The following is a 19,504-nucleotide window of genomic DNA, read 5'->3' on the forward strand; positions in this document are numbered from 1 at the left end:
CATAACTTCTAAAAAAGCGCACCGCTAGGGATTTATGTCGAGTTTAAAAGAGGGCGATTATTTTTTTCAAAGCGCTGGGCACGTTTTTTTTAAGCGATCACCCCTCTAAATTGCGAAAATCAGTTTTTATTTGTAAAATACACATACAAATCAATTAATACGCGTTCGCTTAAATCGACAATACTTTATGTACAGTTAATCAATTTAAACGGACCGTGAAATCTTTAATTAATGGCATGGATGAATATAAATACGCAAAATAACACTATATATATCATATGAAAATATCATTACATCGATCTTTTTATAAGAGAAACAATCAAAGTAAAATTATGTCAGTAATTATAATTTTACAAATATTACAGATTTATATTTGCTTTTCTGGGAACAAATTTTACTATAATTTTTTAATAACATAAATAGAAATAATACAAAAAATAACTTGCGTATGTGAGAAACTATTATTTTATATTAGATATTGTTCATTGCAAAAATTCATAAACATCATTTACTACGAAGCATGATTACGGAGAATAATTTATAGTTTGAATTTTTATTTGTGTGGAAACTTTTTATTCAATTTTTTTAATAACTCATTGTTGTGACTTGAACAGTTATTTTAAAAAATCTATATTTTGATTGTATAATTACTTGATTTTAAAAAAAGAATATAACGTTAAACAATCGAAAACTTTATTAACAAATAGACTAATATTTGCATCGTTATAAGGTTCATAATTATTGCGATACTTAATAGCTTCCGTGATAAGATGGTCCAATAGGATATGTTGTTCCTGTGAAAATTATAACACATAAAATGAAACAAAAAAATAGCACGGATGTGTAAAAAAAACAAAAAGATTACAAATGACGCACGCGAGACGTTATACAAACTGCATAACGTGATGCAATACTTGAGCGGCATCGTGCAACCGGTGCAACGTTTGCAATCCGCTTGAGATTCGCTCGCAGCGTATTGTTTGATCTCTAAAGAAAATAATAATAATAAGATACGCAATTTAAAAATAAATTTATGGCGTTATATATTTCTAGCTCCATATCAGGTGCCGCGTAGAGTTTCCATAATTGCGGAATATTATATATATGTATTGAGTTATTAATATATTGAAACCTAAATAACAATATTTTTTCAAGTAATTATCTTTAGGATGAAAAACAGTATTAGTGTACAGTTATTCCACAGTTTCTATAATATACATTTAAATTCGTAACTTTTATTATTTTCGTTTGAGATTTTTACATTACATTTTGTTTTAAATTCGTGACATCTTTTAATATAATTTAATAACATCTTCATTACATATATGTTTTCTCAATAAGATTGTATTTTGTTACACTGAAATTGTTAAAGCATCATATAGTATACACAGTAAAAATGACACAAACAAAATGTCAAAAGTGTTTATCATACCTATGAGATCTTACCATGTAAGATTACATATATGTATATAACATCAATTTAATTGTAACTTAAAAAAAAAAGTTGATATGATGTTTTTGCGGACACTAATCTTCATTTCAGCGCGGTATGCACAAATTAATTCTTTAAAACACACTTATGCAAAGATACTTGAGCATATCATTATGCCCTATAGCTTTTTTTCACTTTGTTTCACTATAAATTCATTAAACATTTATCCTGAAAATTGTATTCTCTTCACTTTTTATCATTTAACATCGAATAATTTCGTGCATGTGTATCATCCAAATCAGTATCATTTATTGATTGATCGTTTATATTATTTAAAATAGTGTTTGCCGCCTTCTATATATATGTATACATATATATACATATATATAATGAAGTTATTCATATGATGTTGAAATATTTCATATATGCAATGAATAGTTTTAAAATTTGCCCCGAAAGTTTCCGCGACTCCGATACGGTTTTCCTCCTACAAGCTTATGGCTTTTGCCCTTTAAGATTTTTCCTTTTCCGTGCCAATCAGATCCCCTTTGGAATGTATGGCCAGTCATGATTTCATCGTCGGATTCTTCTAATTCCATCGGGCTTTCTCCACGACTATGATTGCTTCTTCTGTCATGAAATTCGTCGCGCTCCACAGACCGTCTATGATACTCTGGCGAATATCTGTCATGAGTATAGTGATCACGCATATCAGAGTGAGAAGAAAAATCATTTCTACTTCTAACAGGAGACTCCAGCCTCAAGCTTCTAGATTCATGTTCTAAGGAATCTAAATGATGCTCTTGTTCATCGGATCTTCTAGCAGGAGACGCTTGCCTGTTCCAAGTACGTCTCTGCGAAGAGTTATTTAGACTCCATCTCAGATCCTCTTCTCCGCGATACTTGGATCCATATTCATATGTATCCCGCGCGCTCCAATCTAGACGATCCATTATCGGCCGTTTTTCTTCTTTTACCGGTTGGAGATCGTGCTCATAGACCTGTGATCCAAAGTCGGCCGTGGTGACGTATACTTGCACACCCTTGCTTTCCGTTTCCACTTCATCTGTCTGACAGATCTTCTGATGCATTTGAGTTATTGCTTTCGGAATCGGTACCGGCTGTTCCACGTTGCTCTCTTCCCAGAATATCTTGGTTTTGCTTTTCTGCAGAAGTATCGAATTCGACGTATGGTCTTCGGAAACGTCTTTCGTTTCTTTTTCTTCGTTGCGATCGTAGAAAAATCTACCCTTCATCTTTAAACGCGGATCCTCCATTGGAAGTTGAAATAGCGCTTGTTCGCAATGTCGCATTATTTCAGGCTTGAATCCTATCAGTAGAACAAATAGAATCTCGTAGAATAAAATTCTGAATTTTACATACATATATATGTCGTAATGCTTATACAAATATGTCATGCTTCTTGCAATCTTCACGCACGTTGTAAATCGTGTAAAAGGTAAGTGTCTTTAAACAAAAGTCCACTTTAGATGCATATCTCTAATTAGACATATGTCACACAACTCATGTAGTGTGATTAATAAGCAGTTTAAATAGAATTACAAAATTTAAAAGTTCTTACCTGGATATAGTACCGGTATATTAGATGAATCTAACGTGATAAAAAAGAAAATACGAAAAATTAGTATGGTTCAATTAAATAAGATACATAGGAAATATTTGTATCCTTGTGGTGAACGAAAAAGCGTGAACTATATAAGTTCTGTATGAATCTTTACGATTAAATCTTTACGATCACATAACAAATTAAAACATACTCGCACCTTTAGCTGAAACAGATGCTTCCAATAGACTGGATAAGCTGGTTTTTTGCTGCAAGATCAAGTCATAAAAATTATATTAATTTTTTTTCTACAAATAAAATACATGATTGAAAAAAATACAATACTTCGTACAACAAATTAAAATAAATTAATATTCGACCTAGCGATAAACCTCCTGGTCGAATTTAAAACAAAACTAAATACTCATCACTATCATATGTATTGCAATTACTTTTCGTTTGGAGATGATCGGCGGTTCGGGTGTCTTTATTCGTTCCTGGGGCGGAGAGTAAGCTTCGTTGTACGATGACGATGCCGCCGGTCCATGTTCTGTATAGCTCTGTGACGTAGAAGGTGTGGCTGAGCGATTCAAAGGTTTGTTTGGAGGTTCAAATTGATGAACCGGTGTTTGTTGGATAAAGGGTACAGTATACGATGGATTGTACGACATATGCGTATGATCCATCATCGGAGGGGGTACAGGTTGCGGCGAGGGTATCGGCATAGGAAGCAATGGTGAGCACATCACCGATTGCGGAGGTGCTTGCGGCACAGCAGCGGCATTCGGCTGATTGTACATGACCGGACCGGATGAATAATTGGCTGGAGGCAGGTTTGGGGTCAGGGATGTCGGCGGCATAGGTTCGAAATTCATTGGCGATGCTGTAGCCGGCATAGATTCGAAATTCATAAACGATCCGGTTAGCATAGGTGGTAGCATAGATGACGATGGCGGACCCGGTTGATGCGTGTACGGGGGTGCTACAGACGGTGGTGGTGGCGGCGGCTGTGCTGGTGGCGGGTGCGCTGGTGGCTGTGGCCTGGATTCCGCTTCTTGTTTATATGTAGGCGGGTTGAGTAACGGTGCGATTCCTTCCATCGTCGCGGACGGCACGTATCCACTTGTGTTCGCGCCGGTCGACATGGCTTCGTTTCGCAGTTGTCTTGCCAATTCGTTGATGAAGGGTGAACGCTTCCTGACGCGCTTCTCCAATGATCTGCTACGTGTGCGACTTCGGCGACGGGGGCTGTATCGTCTGCTCACTGGCGAACGACTCGCTCGTCTGCCCGTTGGTGAACGGCTCGATCGTTTTCTCGGACGTTCCGTGCTGCGACTCCTTCGATCACGAGATCGGCTTCTCCGGCTTAATCAAGATAATCAGATATAATCTAGTACATTTTTATATCGTATATATATTTGTACAATACAATAATATATAAAATTACAATGTAAAATTTAAAACGCAAAGAGTTTGAAAAATTATATCTATCACAAACAACTACTTACAATATTTGTTCACAAAATGATATTTGTGACTACTATACACGCAGTGTAAAAAGATAATTTTTAACTAGATGACATTGAGTTTTTTTTTTAATCTCTTTCTTGAACGAAAAAGAGTTTAAATCATTAAAAAATCTCTTAACAAAGACGTTAAGAATATTGTCTCCTCACCGTTCATGCGTCCAATCAGCGCGTCTCCTACGGAGTCGCTCAGGACTCCATCTTCTATCTACGCTGGACCGCCGTTCTCCACTAAGTCGCCTAGGGCTTCTTCGTCGATCTGGACTTAATATAGGAGTTCTCCGGTCGTAGGATCGTGGTGAATTTTTCCGTCTGCCTGGACTATATCTAGGACTTCTGTGTCTTTCTTCTGTTTTTATAATAGGGGTTCTACGGCGATCTGGGCTTACGAAAGGACTTTTTCGTCGATGAGGACTCAGCCGAGATCGATCAGGAGTTCTGCGCCGTGGCGAAGATTTACCATAACGTTGCAACGATTTACTCCTGCGATGCTCTCTGCTTCGTTGTGCTTCACGCTGCGCTCGTTCTCTGTTCTGTTCCTCCGCGATGCTCTGAATGGCTTCAGTTTCCGTTCCAGGCGGGACTACATTGTCCGAGTCCAACAAGTACTTGATCGCCTTCTCCTTTTCAGCAAGAAGCTTGTTCTCGGTGTCTCTCTTCGTTCGCATTTTGTCCCTTTCGATGTCCTTGGTGCTCTTCAACGGATCCCGACGAATCTCTTCGCGTTTCTTCTCTTCTTTCTTCGGCTTTTTACGTTTGTGAGGTCCTTTAGGCTCGGGACGATGGTGCTCCCTATAATTATCTTGTCATCATTCGTTTGCCAGAGGATGCACACTTCCATAATATTAAATATAACAGATTGTATACGTATATCATACAGATAGCGTACATGTAGAGAATGGAAATTATGTGACAACGTGGCATTGTAACTTATAACTAAATCACTAAAATTAGAACATAATACATTTGTATACAATATAAATTAATGTAATTAACTAAAACTCAAGAAAAGTCGTAGTGCCATAATTAGTTTCCCTACAATGATTGCACTTAGTAAGTAAGAGCAATACAACGGCTTTATTTTTAATATCAAGTATAGTGACAATATAATGTTATATAAAAATCATTTACAATAATGACACTACCTAGAGAGTTGGTTCTCTCCTTGCTTCTTAGACTCTGTCATGTCTTGCTCGTTCTCGCGGTTTTTGTCTTCATCTCCTTCCCATGCGTCCACAACGTCCAGTCCTTCCAGCATAAAGTCTTCATCGTCGAGGAACTCCTTCAGTTCCTTCAGTTCCTCCTTCAATTCTTCATCCGGTATCTCCTTGAGACCCTTGATCGCACGTTGCACATGATCATCACTTTTCAACAAAGGCTCCTCGCTTATCTGGTGAAATTTCTTCACGAATATCTTGCCAGTAGTTTTCGTCGCTTGCCCTTCCGTTTCTTTTACTTCTTTCATTTGATCATTGTCTTTGTCGCTTGCGTTGTCCATGTTGCTCACCAATTCGCGATTACCTCAGTATTCTGAAGTAATCAAGAAAATATCTTTGAGCTCTAAGTAAATTAATTATGCTTCTCGTATCTATATTGCTATTGCAACTTGTGCTTAATAAATCCCACAAAAAATATACATGCTTTTACATATGAAACAAACGTTTTTGTACATAAAACGATTAAATGATTTAAATAACCAACTTAAGGCATTGTGCAGTTTCAGTTATTGTTGCTATTTCAATTCATTGTTGTAATCCGTACAGCCGTGCAATACTGTCGTACTCGACAAGCTCTACATTTCATCTATGCTTTAAGTCTGTGTATGTTAAGTTTTATCTTCAGCACGTTTATCGAGATTCAACATGGAACTGCAAACTTCCTAAGCGTTTAGAAATATCTTAACTCGGGGCGGCGTGTAAATTTTTTACAGATTTTAATCTCAGAGAACACTGATAAGCATATTATTGACAAGCACAGTGCTCAGACACGCGTGACATGTGGAGTACGGCGATCGGGTTCGATCGAGAAACGAAATAAACGACCTTCCGCCGAGCTTGTGTGCTAGTTCGACTAACAGGTAAGGTCGAAACGTGAGGGTTTCCGCTTTACTTCCCCGAATGGCCCGAATGTTGCGAGGACCGTCGTGAGGAAAGGGTGCCTGACGCAGGCAGCCTCACGTAAACTCCGGAAACTGTGGTAGCCCCACGATCGTTGCGAGGAACGATAAATAACGATGCAAATCCGCAGGATTCCGAGCGAGTACGACACCCGAATGGGAAACACCTGTGCCCGCTCGACGACGAGTTTTCTCACCCTCTAACTCGCCATGTTGCTCACCGAGCACCGAAACTAACCTAATCCCCGGATCAAAAGTGCACGAGTGCACTTGCGGCCGTACACGCTTTATTTTCGTCGTATATACAAAGGTTTTCGCGACTTTGTATTCGCCGTATCGTTTCTCTCGTAACAAACCATGAACGTGCGAATAGATTTCAGGTTAATGCAATGAATAAAAACGTAATAAACGTCCCGGTGAACGTTTTTGTTAACAAAATTGTACCAAACTGCACTTTCAACAATCTCTTAACAATCGTTTAATGTTTAACAATCTTGCCTCTATTTGTTATATTCGCCGAACTCGACCGAAAGTGTTTTCTTTTTTACATAATTGCATAGGCCTGTTCTCTTTGCGGCTGTGCTCCTGTGCTACATGCTACACAGCTACACTTTCGGCACTCGGAATGAGAAAGGTGCGGGCGGGTATGAAGCATTTAGAGAGAAAAGGAGAAAAATTCTTTAGAGAAAAAAGGAGAAAGAAAAAGCGCACATATACATACATAAAAGGTTCGAAAAGATATACCTGTTCTTTGCAGCTGAACTTTTTGTACTTTCAATCCTTCTAATTGTTCTCAATGCGTAATTTTATATGCATCTCGTTTTGAGTACAGAAAGTTTAACATATAGACAATTGTTCTACATAACTGATATTAATTTATTCTCTATGCTTAGAATATGCAACATAATATGTATAATTTTTCATAAGAATGAAAATGGAATGCAGCTATTAGTGTTTCAAAAAAGGCTGGAAATTCAAAATTTTTAAACATTCCGCGATTTAGTACCGAGAGATCCACGTCTTTTTTATTTCTCGACACAAATATAGGAAAACAAATCGATACAAATATTATGCTCGTAAAAACTTGTATTTATTCCATATACGGTTATACTTACTGTAAGAGACTACAGTTCTTAGGTATAATACATGTATAATAAATTCAATAAATAATACAGAATATAGTAGCGTGTAATATTGAAAAACGTGACGTAGAAGCTAATTCTCGATCTTGACTTATGTTTTCTGAAGACACTCTGAATTTACTCTGAATTTATACATATGTTCTGAATTATTAGAATTAATCTAATCGCAAGATTGGAATACGATTGGAATTTATCACACAGTATTAACCCTTCGTCTGTATACGTGGATCTATGGCATTCGAGTCAAAATAATATCTGCTCTGTCAAAATAATAAAATTGTAAAACTTGCAAGCCTGCCAGAAAAGATTAAATAAACGATGATTATCAAAATAATTTAAAAAAAATCGTCGACTACAATGTAGACAGATTTTGTGAATTTTTTCATATTTTTCTAAACTTTAAGGAAAAATAGCGTCAAACGTGACAGGCTTACGTATACACTCCAACGGTGCAAAAAAAAAACGTATACAGACGGAAACTTAACCTTTGTTGTGCACACTTCTTCAAAATTACATATTGTGCACAGGGGGTCTATCAGACCCCAGTCACTTTTAAACGTTTATTACAGACGTACAATTCGTTCTTTTGACTCAAACAAAATTGCTGACTACTGTTCAAAGCTTCCAAAATAAGGTCTAATAGGTTTCATTAATATTTTGCAACATAAAAGAATTATAAATTATATGTTAACTAAAAAAACCGAAAAATGGGCTTTTCACTTAAAAATGCATAAAAAATTCAATTTTTAATATTTTTCAATAATTTTTGCGGGATTACTTTCTTGAAATACTACACTTTCAAGGAAAAATATTAGTTTATAGCGGAGTTGAAAAAAGTATATTTATATTGCTATGAAATCACACGTTTTTCAACTTCTCACCACTGCCAAGAGCAGACTAAAGCCGGGCGGGCAATACTATGTATAGGATCTTGAAGTGTTATCCCTAAACTACAGGTAAATGGCAGCACAGGTCCCGATCCGCATTGTACGTATTAGAAAAACGCGTTTGAAAATACGCTGGGGTCTAAAAGACCCAGTGTGCACAACAAAGGTTAATGTAACATTAACGAGATATTATGCGGAATAAAACGCTAACTTTTGGTCCATGCCGGAAAGCATACGATGTACATTTTCAGCATCGTCATTACCGTTGGTGGTTTAGCTGCTGATAGTATAGCTGATCATAGGTCTTTTTGAACTGCAGCATGTGTAGCAATGTTTTGTTTATTATTTTTGGTATCCAGCTATTTACGAAGCACTCGAATTCTCGAAAGATGTGATTCTGACTGTTCTCGTCGTTCAGCACTATGACCACCGCTACAGGATTGTCCGCCTTTTCTAACGTACACATAAAATCTAGCCTTACGTTGTTTGCCTTGTCATGCTCGGTCAATTGCTCCACCACCTTGTCCGACATGATCGCCTCTTTCTCCAGAAGACTCATTTGAACATCCAAAAGGGTCCTATTATTTTTCTTCCTATTATACCACACACATTTGTGTCCCGTGCAGTAAAATGTTACTTTTTGATGATTTCTGGTATGTACGTCGGATAATATATCAATTTTCTGCTGCTTCGTTTCTTGATCGAGCAGCATCTCGACTCTCAATTTAAAGATCATTTCGAAGATATCCCTTATTAGATTAAAAGTGACGAAATACCAATTATCTTTCTTGTACTGCTCCTTATCAGTAATATCCGTACGTGTCTCGAAATCTTCCGGTAATCCAGCAAAGATGAAACGACCAGCCCGTATTTCATTTCTGAACCTCTTCTTTTTTTTCTTCGCCTGCATCAATTGAGGAGGTATCGCGCTGAATAACATGGTCAATAAATAATCGTAATTACTTGCACTAGCTGTCAAGCAGATATCGGCGCTGAACTTGCAACAAAGTTGAAATGCCATTAATGCACGATCTGACGTATTTGCGGCTGTGTTCTGATTAAGTTCGATCGGATCCTGCAGGCATATTGGCTTTTGAATATCCAATTTCTTGGCACTATTATCCGTGACGAAACTTTTATATCTATACATGTAATCGGGTAACTTATCTAATTGCGCGAAGTCAGCTGTTGAATATACTTTTCCATCCAGTAAACATATCACACGCGAATTGAAATTGAAATTTTCGTAAAAGGAGAAGAAATTGTGAAGCAGTACTGCAATATTACTGCTGTTGGTAATGGCAGGTAATGCGGTATCTTCGTTAAAATTTACTTGCCACCCATTCATGGTTTCTGGAGCACAAGTTCTCTGAAGGTCTAGCAACGGCGGAAGAAGACCAACTGATTCCTGCTGGAGGTAAAATATAATCAGACACACCAATCCATAACTGGAAATTCTTCCGCTACCCGAAATCTTGAAATGCCTCGCCCAGTATTTGATGAGCAGCATCAGCGGTCTTAATCGTGGATCGCGTGACGCGCAATATCTTAAGAAGTTACTTTTATAGATGCCTAGGCCGTTCTTGAAGGAAATGTCGCAGGAGACATTGGTCGGCATATAACGGAACTTTATAATAGGTGTTTTCGCTTTAGGGATTGATACTATGTTGGAAAATATAGACTTCATGCTGTACATAACTTTTCTTACTCTCTTGAAAATCATTGGCGTCCATATATGTGACGGAGTATCTGGCCTGTTACAGATCCATGGTACACCTTGAACAGAGAAGTTACTTAAACATACGATATTCACATACTATAGTAAAATTAGAAAATCTCTTACCAATTTGACCGACGTACATGTAGATATCTAAATCACTCTCTTTAAAACTCAACTGCGCCACCGTTGAGCCAAATTTATACGTTTTACATTGTGGGAACATCGAACTAAATATTTCATCCAGATGAGTACAAATGACATTATATCTCGTTGCCAATTCAAATTCAGTAAGTTGCACTGCATTTAAAAGTGCTGCCATTTGGTTGTCAAATGTCACTACATTTTCGAAAACATTTTTTATTCGGTCGTAACTTATTGGATCCTCTTCTTCTAAATTTTTATTCTCAGTTCCTTTCGGAACAGTGTCTTTTTGTTGTTGCGCTATGAAACAATAAATGAATGTATTCATCAGCTCCACAGAAAAATAGTGGGAGATAGTAATTATAACATATTGCTAAAGCTAAGATAACTGATATTTACCTTTGTCAACGCCGAAATTTTCTCCATTTTTCTTCAGTCTTCTCAAACATATTTTTTCATTTGCTAGCCAGTGTGACCTGCTCATTAAAATATCAACAAGTTTGCTGCAACAACAAACCATAGATACAATATTTATAAAGTAATACAAAGGAAAAAAGATAAAAAAATTTTCACCAAGGAAGAAAATAAAAATGGTGATTCCTATATGTATAATTTAAAAACTTAAATATTCTATGACCATCTTTCTTTCTATCCGAAAATGTAGAACAATATACTTGTATGAACTAGACAGGTAAAATTTATTCCTATATGTTCTGTCGTAAATATTTATTATAAATTACCTATCATTGTATTCAATCCAAATGGAATTCCATCTTTTAAAAAGCTGCTGTCTTTTAACTGTTCCAAATTGACGAAGATAATTTACCAACTCCTCTACCGACACATTTTTTGGTAAAGGCGCAACACAAACTGACTTTCCTGGCAAATAATGCTGATTTCCTTCATATGAGCTCTGTTCTGATCTTGCGTCTTGGTGCTGATGGTTCGAGCTTGTAGCAACTTGTTTGTTTGTGTGTTGGACAGATTCAGCTGACTTAGAGTTCATGGTTCAAAATTGTTCAAGCAATCGTAATTTATTATTCTAACTTAATTATACTTCTGTTTCTCTTGCAATTTCTCTTGAAAGTATTATTATATAACGATACGCTATATAAAAATAGAAAGATTAAAAAAGATCACTATTTAACTAAAATTCAATAATTGACCATCTCTAGTGATCACTTTCAGAAAATACTTTGTTTCGATCAATCCTTTTGAATTTCCAGCACAGAGAACAACATCATTTTCAGATTCGAGAAATATTAAGCCATCTTCCTTTGCTCTTCCAAAATTAATGTAAATAAAAAGTTCGGCGCTTTGACGTAAACCGTTGATAAAATTTAATCCCTTCGCAAAGTGAATGTGATTTTTTTTCATACGTGATAGACCTTCAGTTTTTATCTTTGGCCAGTACTTAAAATAGGTCCCATGAATTATATCAAAGTCCACGCAGTCAAGTATCTTCAAGCTCAGTTCATTGACCTTGAATATAGAGTGGCCTTGATTTGCCTTAATCTCTAAAACACCGTCAATTGTTTCAAGGGTAAATCTTTGCTTGTTATTTTCCTTTACTACTCTCTTGATGTCATCAATAGTATACTTATACAATGATTTATTCAACAGTTCGTTAACTGCGACAAAGCCGTTTGGTTTAATATTTAAGCCTTCCTTTATAGCTCCATGACGTAGCAGATATGATAATCTTTTGCTGAGAGCAATGTCGCTTTTACTCTGACTCTAAAAACAATATAATAACAAGTTATTATATTGTATAAAATAACATTTGTTATATAGAGATCTATAATTATACAATCAAATTAAGTAGATTATTAAAGTGTTTCTCAAAGAAATACGAATGCCAGTTCTTCAACTTTTTGTTAAAAATTGACATTTTTTTTTTACAAAATCTAACAAAATATTTACTGCTGTTATTACTATACTAGAAAATATGTTAATAATTTTAATGCCAAATCACTTAAAAGAATATCTTCAATTGTTCTGTTCTTTCAATAGCAATCACATTACACCTAATTTTATTAGTAGGTTTTTACTAATAATTTGCTGTAATTTTTACCATGATCTTACTGCAAGCAAAAATAAAGTGTTTAACTATCTTTAACCAGAGCACATACGTTAAATTTTAAAATACAAAACTTATAATTATGAAAATAGAAAACAGGGAGGAAAAATATGCAAAAATATCCAAATAATGTGTCATGTCATAACGATTATCAGCCTGACTAGACTTATAGAATGTTTATTTCCTTTAAGCAAGAATCTAGCTATTAGAAAGTTCTTCTAGTGGCACGTAAATGATCGTTTATATAAATAAATAAACAAAACGACATGTACGTGTTTCAGACGAAGGAGAAGCACTGAAAGCAAACTACACATGCCCGCACAGAAAGGTGCACCCTATTAAACACATTCGACAGATGTCTTTATATGCAACAATCTTACATTACCACGATGTTAATAGGAAGCCATAATTTGGGACAAAAAATGCACAGACTTCTTTTCTTGTAAATAAATTACAAGCACGATTGTCTAACCTCTGAAAACATGAAACTAGCGTAGCTCGCAACTTTCCCTCGAACCAATCTAACCGGTCTTCCTTACGCTAATTTGAAAGCATACGTCTCGACATTTACGATTTCTTAACAAGTCACAAATTTACGGAATTCTAATTGATATTATGACGACAATAATCGCATAATACCTACCATTAGCCGCGGAATAAATCGTATCTACGTTTAAAGGCCATCACATTGCACACAAAATTGCATAGGCTGCATAAGCATAGCATAAGACCGTTGGACCAATGAGCATCTTATGTAAATCAATATGGCGACTTTATGCTGGATGCTCATTGGTTTAGCGATCTTAAATCCACCGATATTAACCAATGAAAGGAAGCTATTTCTTTTTCCATGGAAACACACCCTTAAGACCGGTTCTACATTGGTCGTATTGTAGAATCCCCGATCTACAATAGCTGTAGTAAGCTGTAGTTGTAGTATACTGGGTCTACAATGCGAGTCGCAAAGTCGTGAGTCGCAAGAATTGACCAATGACAGTCGAATTTGAGGAGAATAATCGACTGTGATTGGTCAATTCTTGCGACTCACGACTTTGCGACTCGCATTGTAGACCCAGCAGTAAGCCTCAAGATGTAAGAAATTGACCAATCACAGTCGATTATTCTCCTCACATTCGCCTGTAATTAGTCAATTTCTTATGGCTTGAGGCTTACTACAGCTTACTACAGCTATTGTAGATCGGGCATAAATCTGCCTTAAATCATCAGCCTTTACTGCTGTAGTAATAACTTACGATAATTTCTTCGCGTAAACGGGATTTTTCTTCGCGTAAACGGGATTTTGTAGTAACTTGCGATAATTTACTTCGCGTAAACGAGTTATATATCGTAAGTTACTACAGAAGTAACGCTCGCGTAAACGTAGTAAATGGGGAGCAAAAATAGGTTTTCTTTCGGTGTAGATGAGTGCACTATTTCTCGCAATTGGCTGGAAGGTAGAAATAATGCGCTCATCTCTACACCGAAAAAGAAACTCATTCCCGCTCCCCATATTGTACTTAAAGCCCCGGATACACACTTTTTCGTAACAGTAACGGTAAAGTTTCAACCGTACGGATTCGTAATATCCATAATTTTTTTTACCTAAAAGAAATACCCGTCCATTTTATTAAACATAAAATTCGACAGGGACGTTCAACTACGATTCGTATCTCCGATAATTTGCATCTTTTATATCCTAGAAAGAGCCGATTGATTTAATAAAACTTAATCAATAACGGACTCGCAGCGAGTCGCAGCTAAGCCAACTCGACAGAGGTCTCCACCGTGTCTCCTGCCGAAACTGCTGCTTTTCATAAGAATTAAGCGGGGAGCACACACTTCTGCACAACGCATAACGCGTAAGCATAAGAAAATTGATTGGTCTATTTCCTTATGCACATGTGTATGGACCAATCAATTTTCTTATGCTTACGCATTATGCGTTGTGCAGAAGTGTGTGTCTGGGCCCATATGGAAGCACATAAAATTGCAGGAGCCATAAGCAGAAGGCAGAAGCCATATGCGCATGCGCTATGGTATCTATAGAGCTCTACAGATACCATAGCGCATGCGCATATGGCTTCTGCTTTCTGCTTATGGCTCCTGCAATTTTATGTGCTTTCACCTATACGATCCCTTGGGAGCCTTTTTCCGCGTCGGTCTCATAATGGGCGCGTTCAGCAGAACAACAAACGCTCAATAGCAATCGAACGTGATTGGCTGCGTTCAGCCGAACCTCTGCTTAGCGAAGCGAAAGGTAGCAATTGAATGTGATTGGTTCTTACCTTTGGATCCAACCAATTACACTTAATTGCTACCTTTCGCTTCGCTAAGCAGAGGTTCGGCTGAACGCAGCCATTGGCTCTTACTTTTAGAACCAACCAATCAACGCAGATTGTTGATAAGACGAGACTCAACAGTTGTGTCTGCTGACGCGCCCAATTTCATTTGCGGTTCGCGAGCTCGATTTTCTATAGATTTTCTTGAAACTGTGAATATACGTTAATTTAGGTGTGCTTTATGCGTGGTATAAATTTCAGTACTTCTTTCGGTATAAAAAATCAAGATACTGAGCCTCAAAGTTTCAATTTTCACTAAAATTTAGTAAAAGTTGAAACTTTGAGGCTCAGTATCTTGATTTTTTATACCGGAAAGAGGTACTGAAATTTATATCACGCATAAAGTACACCTAAATTAACGTATATTCACAGTTTCAAGAAAATCTATAGAAAATCGATTTTCTCTAGTGTAAAGACCGGAGAACTACCTTGAAGGTTGAAGGCTGAAACATGATGACCGTAACCATAGCATACCCGATCAAAACACCGTTGACCGCGTCTGATGTTTTTCATTCTTTTTAAAGGTTTTTCAGTACATTAACGCCTCAAACAGATAGCGCAGATAGGTTGCAGATTACATTTTAATGTGACATTGACGAAACACGTAAGTTATAAACGTATAAATTAACAAGTAACAAAGACAATTCATCACAGCTACAAGAGAACGCATAGTACGTATATATAGATATCGAATTACACATTTTCATTCATGGTATTGACTGGAATTTATAATGTTTACAGAGCACTCGTCATGGTTCGCAACAACACAAAAAAGAATTATAAGCTCTGGAATAAAAGCGTCAGAGCTCCAGAGTGCACTGCGTTCCATAACCCACGGGCCAAAGCTGAAATTCGTCAAGCCAGCCAACAATTCGGGATTCCATTTTCTACCCTACGACGAGAGCATCTGAACTTTGACGAACTGCGTGAGATATCGGGTCGCAAGACTCGCAAGCTTGGCAAGCCCACTTTTACAGCACAAGAAGAAGCCGAGTTAGTGGGACACATTCTCCGTTTGGCTGGAATGAACAACGGTATCACACACCGAGATCTTCGCAGAGTCGTCTTCGAATTTGCTGAGGCCAAACGGATCAAGCATTACTTCAATAAAAGGTCAAAAATGACAGGGAGGAATTGGGTGTACCTGTTCCTGAAGAGAAACCCACAAATTCCGCTACGACAATTGAGAGGCATCAGTCTGAATCATATTGCTGACTTCAACAAGAACTTTTTCAGTAACTTGCAAGCAATTATGAAGAAACATAAATTCACTCCGTACCGAATCTACAACATGGATGAGACCAAAATACCAACGGTGCAGAAGAAATGCTCAAGTGTTTACGCAGCCGAGGGCAAAAAAAGGGTCGGAGCAGTAACGTCTGATGAAATGGGAAAAACCGTCACTGCTGCTTTCTGCATGAATGCAGCTGGATGTTATATACCACCAATGATAATTTTTCCCGGAGTTCGTATGGATTCGAGATTGCAGCACAATGGACCTATCGGAGCTCTATATGGTTGCTCAAAAAATGGCTGGACAAATGAAGTTCTTTTCTGTCAGTGGCTGGAACATTTTGTGAAACACGTGAAACCCACGGCTGATGATCCGGTCCTCCTGATCCTGGACTACCACTCGAGTCATGTCTCAATGGCAGCATACACGTTCTGCATAGACAACAGCATCACTGTGGTAACGGTTCCTCCACGCATGTCCCATCGAATGCAGCCGCTCGATCTCACTTTCTTTGGTCCCCTGAAAAATGTTATGCACCGAGAATTTAAGCTCTATCTGACTTCTCACCCGTATGAGAAAATTGGGGAGCACAATTTGGCAGAGTTTTTGAACAAAGCGTTTATAAAGGTCGCGTCGATAGAAAAAGGAATCTCGGGCTTTAGGTCAGCCGGCATTTGGCCACTTGACCGGCCTGACATTTTCGAGGAAAACGACTTCGCGCCGCCAGACGAAGATAACGAAGATGTTGATCAGAATTCGATTATCGCTGCTGAGTGGTGCGTTTATGAGGAGAGCGTCAACGAGAACGTCAATCTTTTAGACAAGTCGGTAACCAGCGACGATACTGCCCCTTCCACTTCGGCAATTCTGGAGATGATCCCGCGGGTCCTGCCAACTCCCACCAAAAAGAAGACGGTCCCAGGATAACCCAGCCGGAACGCCGACGTCTATAGACGTCGAATTGACATCTTATAGATGCCGATTCGACATCTATCGACATCTATAGACGTCGAAAAGACGCTAGCATTCCGGCTGGGAAAGGAGAAAGTTTCGTGCAAAAATGCAATCAGAAATTTTTACTGCCAGTCCCCGGCCAATAAGAAAAGTTGCAGAAAGCGGCTGATAAATGAAAAAAGGAAGAGGCCCCTAAGAAACGAGGGCCCTGAAAAAAAAGCACGAAAGGATAAAGTTCAGGGAGTCAAAAGGCTCCCAAACGAGAAAGACCAAGGAAGAAGCAAACGTCGAACCCGCGGGCGACCTAGAATCGAGCTCAGACGACGAAGCAGGAAACTACGTCGTTGGACCCGACGACCAGTGCCTTAATTTGTGGCGAACCGGAAGGGGACAATGAATTGTAGTTTCGTTGTTGCCAGTGTTCAACCTTGATTCACGCTAGGGATGGGCGATACAAGAGAAATATCGATATTTCGTATCGATACGTATCATAAATAAGAATATCGATACACTAAAAATATCGGGCGAAAAATATCGATATTTAACAGTATCGATACTGTCGATACCTCTATTATTAGTTATATTTTAATTTAATTTTGAGAACACACAAAGCAGCCCGCTAATCCGTCGTCATTGTTAAGTTCGTTTTCTTCGATTAGTTATTTACATATGTGTTATAATGATAAAAAAAGTTACAGAAATACACTATTAATATACACTAATTATCTTAAATATAAAGTCACAGTATTGCAAACGGCATGGAGATCAAGTTATTGTTTGAAAAGGAGAAATCAATTATGACAGATACATATGCGACAAGTAGTTTTATGCTAATTGTAATAAATTTGGATACAAAATTCACGCAAACAGAGAACAAAAGAAGGTACATGTTCCTGTAAATGATTAAATAGAAAGTTGACAAATTGACAATGTACAGTCGCGGTCAGAGTAGTTGCAACACTTTTCTTTTAACTCTACTATCTTATTACAGATTTCTCACGGCACATAATTATGGACTGTATCGAAAGTTCGATATTCATGTTCGAATATCGATACAGGCTAATATCGAAATGTAAAATATCGATACAAAATATCGATATTACAGCCCAAAAGTATCGATATTCAAAATATCGATACAGTATCGCCCATCCCTAATTCACGCTGAATGCAGCGGCGTCGACAGGGCCAAAGATTATGGCTGCGTTCCGATATTCACTGTCAGTACTGAAAATCTATAGCGTACGTTACGTAAACTAAAGATTTTCGGTACTTGCAGTGAATATCAGAACGCAGCCTATATTTGTGATTTTTGTTAACTTATAATACTTTCTTCTGTTCTTCAATTCTGTTTTTCAATATGAAAAAAATGAACACAACTTTTTCGAATTAATGTTTATTTATGTCGATTATATATATATATATACTTTATTTATATTCGAATTTATATATATTTATGTCGAATGAATCGTTTAATAAGTGCCAGTCAATTCTACTAAAAATTTTTTTTTTCAAATATCCCTCTATTTTTGAAGTTTCGCGTTTAATTTTCGATTATTTATCATCACTCACATCTTTGACTATATAGTCAAAGATTTTATGTACAGAAGAACGAGCCTATCAGAGAGTTAAAAACAGAATTAATCTTTAAAAGCTCAGACACAATGACAAAAATAAGGAATAAGATAAAAAGGAATAAGGAATAAGGGAATGTCGCATCTCACTTCAGTACACGTACATTAAAGTGAGATGCAACATGCCTTATTCCTAATTCCTTTATCTTATTCCTTATTCCTCTCATTGTGACTGAGCCTTAAAAATTAGCGTATATGTATTGTATGTATGTATGTATGTACATTCATATAAATATATAAAAGATTGACGCGCCTCTTTTTTCGATGAATTTCGGAACTCACTGATGTTGAGTTATCCACGAGCGTGCGCAATAATGCGCTATGACGGTAGTCGAAGTTGCGCAGAGTTATGTAATAACAGATATTTAATGATAGTTATGTAATAAAAAAAAGATATAATGATAGTTATGTAATAAAAAGATATAATGACAGTTATGTAATAAAAAGATATAATTATTTTTATATAATAATAAAAAGACATTTAATAATTTTTTAAAGATAATTGGAGAAGAAAGGACGATTGTAGAACATCATTATCATTTTACTAATGTAGAGCTGAAATTAGCGTATGGTAAATAAGCACAATCCAAAATACACCAGCAAATAGCAGCACGTGTTTTAACAATGCATTTAATAATTATTATTGTTAATATCAACCGGTTTAGTAATTAACAGAAAAATTGCTATTATAGTACAAGACGACTTTATGATAGTAGTAAAAAATTTATTTTATTATAA

At 37.0% G+C, this 19,504-nt stretch overlaps 4 protein-coding genes across 10 annotated transcripts; 1 reads left to right on the plus strand and 3 right to left on the minus strand.

Annotated features, from left to right (window-relative positions):
• Positions 1 to 1,215: 1,215 nt before the first annotated feature.
• Positions 1,216 to 7,273, minus strand: LOC139812153 (uncharacterized). Of its 4 annotated transcripts, none has more exons than XM_071776783.1 (7): positions 7,137 to 7,273; positions 5,668 to 6,052; positions 4,673 to 5,314; positions 3,449 to 4,361; positions 3,217 to 3,265; positions 3,015 to 3,044; positions 1,216 to 2,762 (listed from the first exon to the last, which is right to left on the minus strand). In XM_071776783.1, the coding sequence occupies exons 2-7, from the start codon at positions 6,018 to 6,020 to the stop codon at positions 1,873 to 1,875; spliced, it is 2,877 nt and encodes a 958-aa protein (XP_071632884.1). In that variant the 5' UTR covers positions 6,021 to 6,052; positions 7,137 to 7,273; the 3' UTR covers positions 1,216 to 1,872. The 4 variants fall into 4 exon arrangements, with proteins under 4 accessions (XP_071632884.1, XP_071632887.1, XP_071632886.1 ...); XM_071776786.1 differs by lacking the exon at positions 7,137 to 7,273 and adding an exon at positions 6,836 to 7,094; XM_071776785.1 differs by lacking the exon at positions 7,137 to 7,273 and adding an exon at positions 6,598 to 6,829.
• A 433-nt stretch (positions 7,274 to 7,706) lies between these two features.
• Positions 7,707 to 11,542, minus strand: LOC139812154 (speckle targeted PIP5K1A-regulated poly(A) polymerase-like). The gene is made up of 4 exons (XM_071776787.1): positions 11,269 to 11,542; positions 10,928 to 11,031; positions 10,511 to 10,828; positions 7,707 to 10,443 (listed from the first exon to the last, which is right to left on the minus strand). The coding sequence occupies exons 1-4, from the start codon at positions 11,532 to 11,534 to the stop codon at positions 8,927 to 8,929; spliced, it is 2,205 nt and encodes a 734-aa protein (XP_071632888.1). The 5' UTR covers positions 11,535 to 11,542; the 3' UTR covers positions 7,707 to 8,926.
• A 129-nt stretch (positions 11,543 to 11,671) lies between these two features.
• LOC139812156 (tRNA 2'-phosphotransferase 1-like) lies at positions 11,672 to 13,408 on the minus strand. 3 transcript variants are annotated; one of them, XM_071776790.1, is made up of 2 exons: positions 13,252 to 13,408; positions 11,672 to 12,265 (listed from the first exon to the last, which is right to left on the minus strand). In XM_071776790.1, exons 1-2 carry the CDS (start codon positions 13,252 to 13,254, stop codon positions 11,672 to 11,674), a joined length of 597 nt encoding a protein of 198 aa, XP_071632891.1. In that variant the 5' UTR covers positions 13,255 to 13,408. The 3 variants fall into 3 exon arrangements, 2 of the variants coding, with proteins under 2 accessions (XP_071632891.1, XP_071632890.1); XM_071776789.1 differs by lacking the exon at positions 13,252 to 13,408 and adding an exon at positions 13,081 to 13,245; XR_011731817.1 differs by lacking the exon at positions 13,252 to 13,408 and adding an exon at positions 12,994 to 13,245 and having other exon boundaries at positions 12,127 to 12,265.
• A 1,984-nt stretch (positions 13,409 to 15,392) lies between these two features.
• On the plus strand, positions 15,393 to 19,195 carry LOC139811601 (uncharacterized). 2 transcript variants are annotated; one of them, XM_071775896.1, is made up of 2 exons: positions 15,393 to 15,618; positions 15,689 to 19,195. In XM_071775896.1, the coding sequence occupies exon 2, from the start codon at positions 15,699 to 15,701 to the stop codon at positions 17,106 to 17,108; it is 1,410 nt and encodes a 469-aa protein (XP_071631997.1). In that variant the 5' UTR covers positions 15,393 to 15,618; positions 15,689 to 15,698; the 3' UTR covers positions 17,109 to 19,195. The 2 variants fall into 2 exon arrangements, with proteins under 2 accessions (XP_071631997.1, XP_071631998.1); XM_071775897.1 differs by having other exon boundaries at positions 15,394 to 15,551.
• The last annotated feature ends 309 nt before the right edge of the window (positions 19,196 to 19,504 follow it).

The sequence above is a fragment of the Temnothorax longispinosus genome, chromosome 4 (assembly GCF_030848805.1).
Source record: "Temnothorax longispinosus isolate EJ_2023e chromosome 4, Tlon_JGU_v1, whole genome shotgun sequence".
Taxonomy (NCBI): Eukaryota; Metazoa; Arthropoda; class Insecta; order Hymenoptera; family Formicidae; genus Temnothorax; species Temnothorax longispinosus.

Excerpts from the sequence above, each read along its gene's own strand:
- LOC139812153 (XM_071776783.1), bottom strand. The coding sequence starts at position 6,020 with ATGGACAACGCAAGCGACAAAGACAATGATCAAATGAAAGAAGTAAAA. Across the intron at positions 4,362-4,672 it reads GCTGATTGGACGCATGAACG|CCGGAGAAGCCGATCTCGTG; the intron begins GTGAGGAGACAA and ends ATCTTGATTAAG. Across the intron at positions 3,045-3,216 it reads AGCATCTGTTTCAGCTAAAG|ATTCATCTAATATACCGGTA; the intron begins GTGCGAGTATGT and ends TTATCACGTTAG.
- LOC139811601 (XM_071775896.1), top strand. The coding sequence starts at position 15,699 with ATGGTTCGCAACAACACAAAAAAGAATTATAAGCTCTGGAATAAAAGC.
- LOC139812154 (XM_071776787.1), bottom strand. The coding sequence starts at position 11,534 with ATGAACTCTAAGTCAGCTGAATCTGTCCAACACACAAACAAACAAGTT. Across the intron at positions 10,829-10,927 it reads AAATTTCGGCGTTGACAAAG|CGCAACAACAAAAAGACACT; the intron begins GTAAATATCAGT and ends ATTGTTTCATAG. Across the intron at positions 10,444-10,510 it reads CATGTACGTCGGTCAAATTG|GTGTACCATGGATCTGTAAC; the intron begins GTAAGAGATTTT and ends TCTCTGTTCAAG.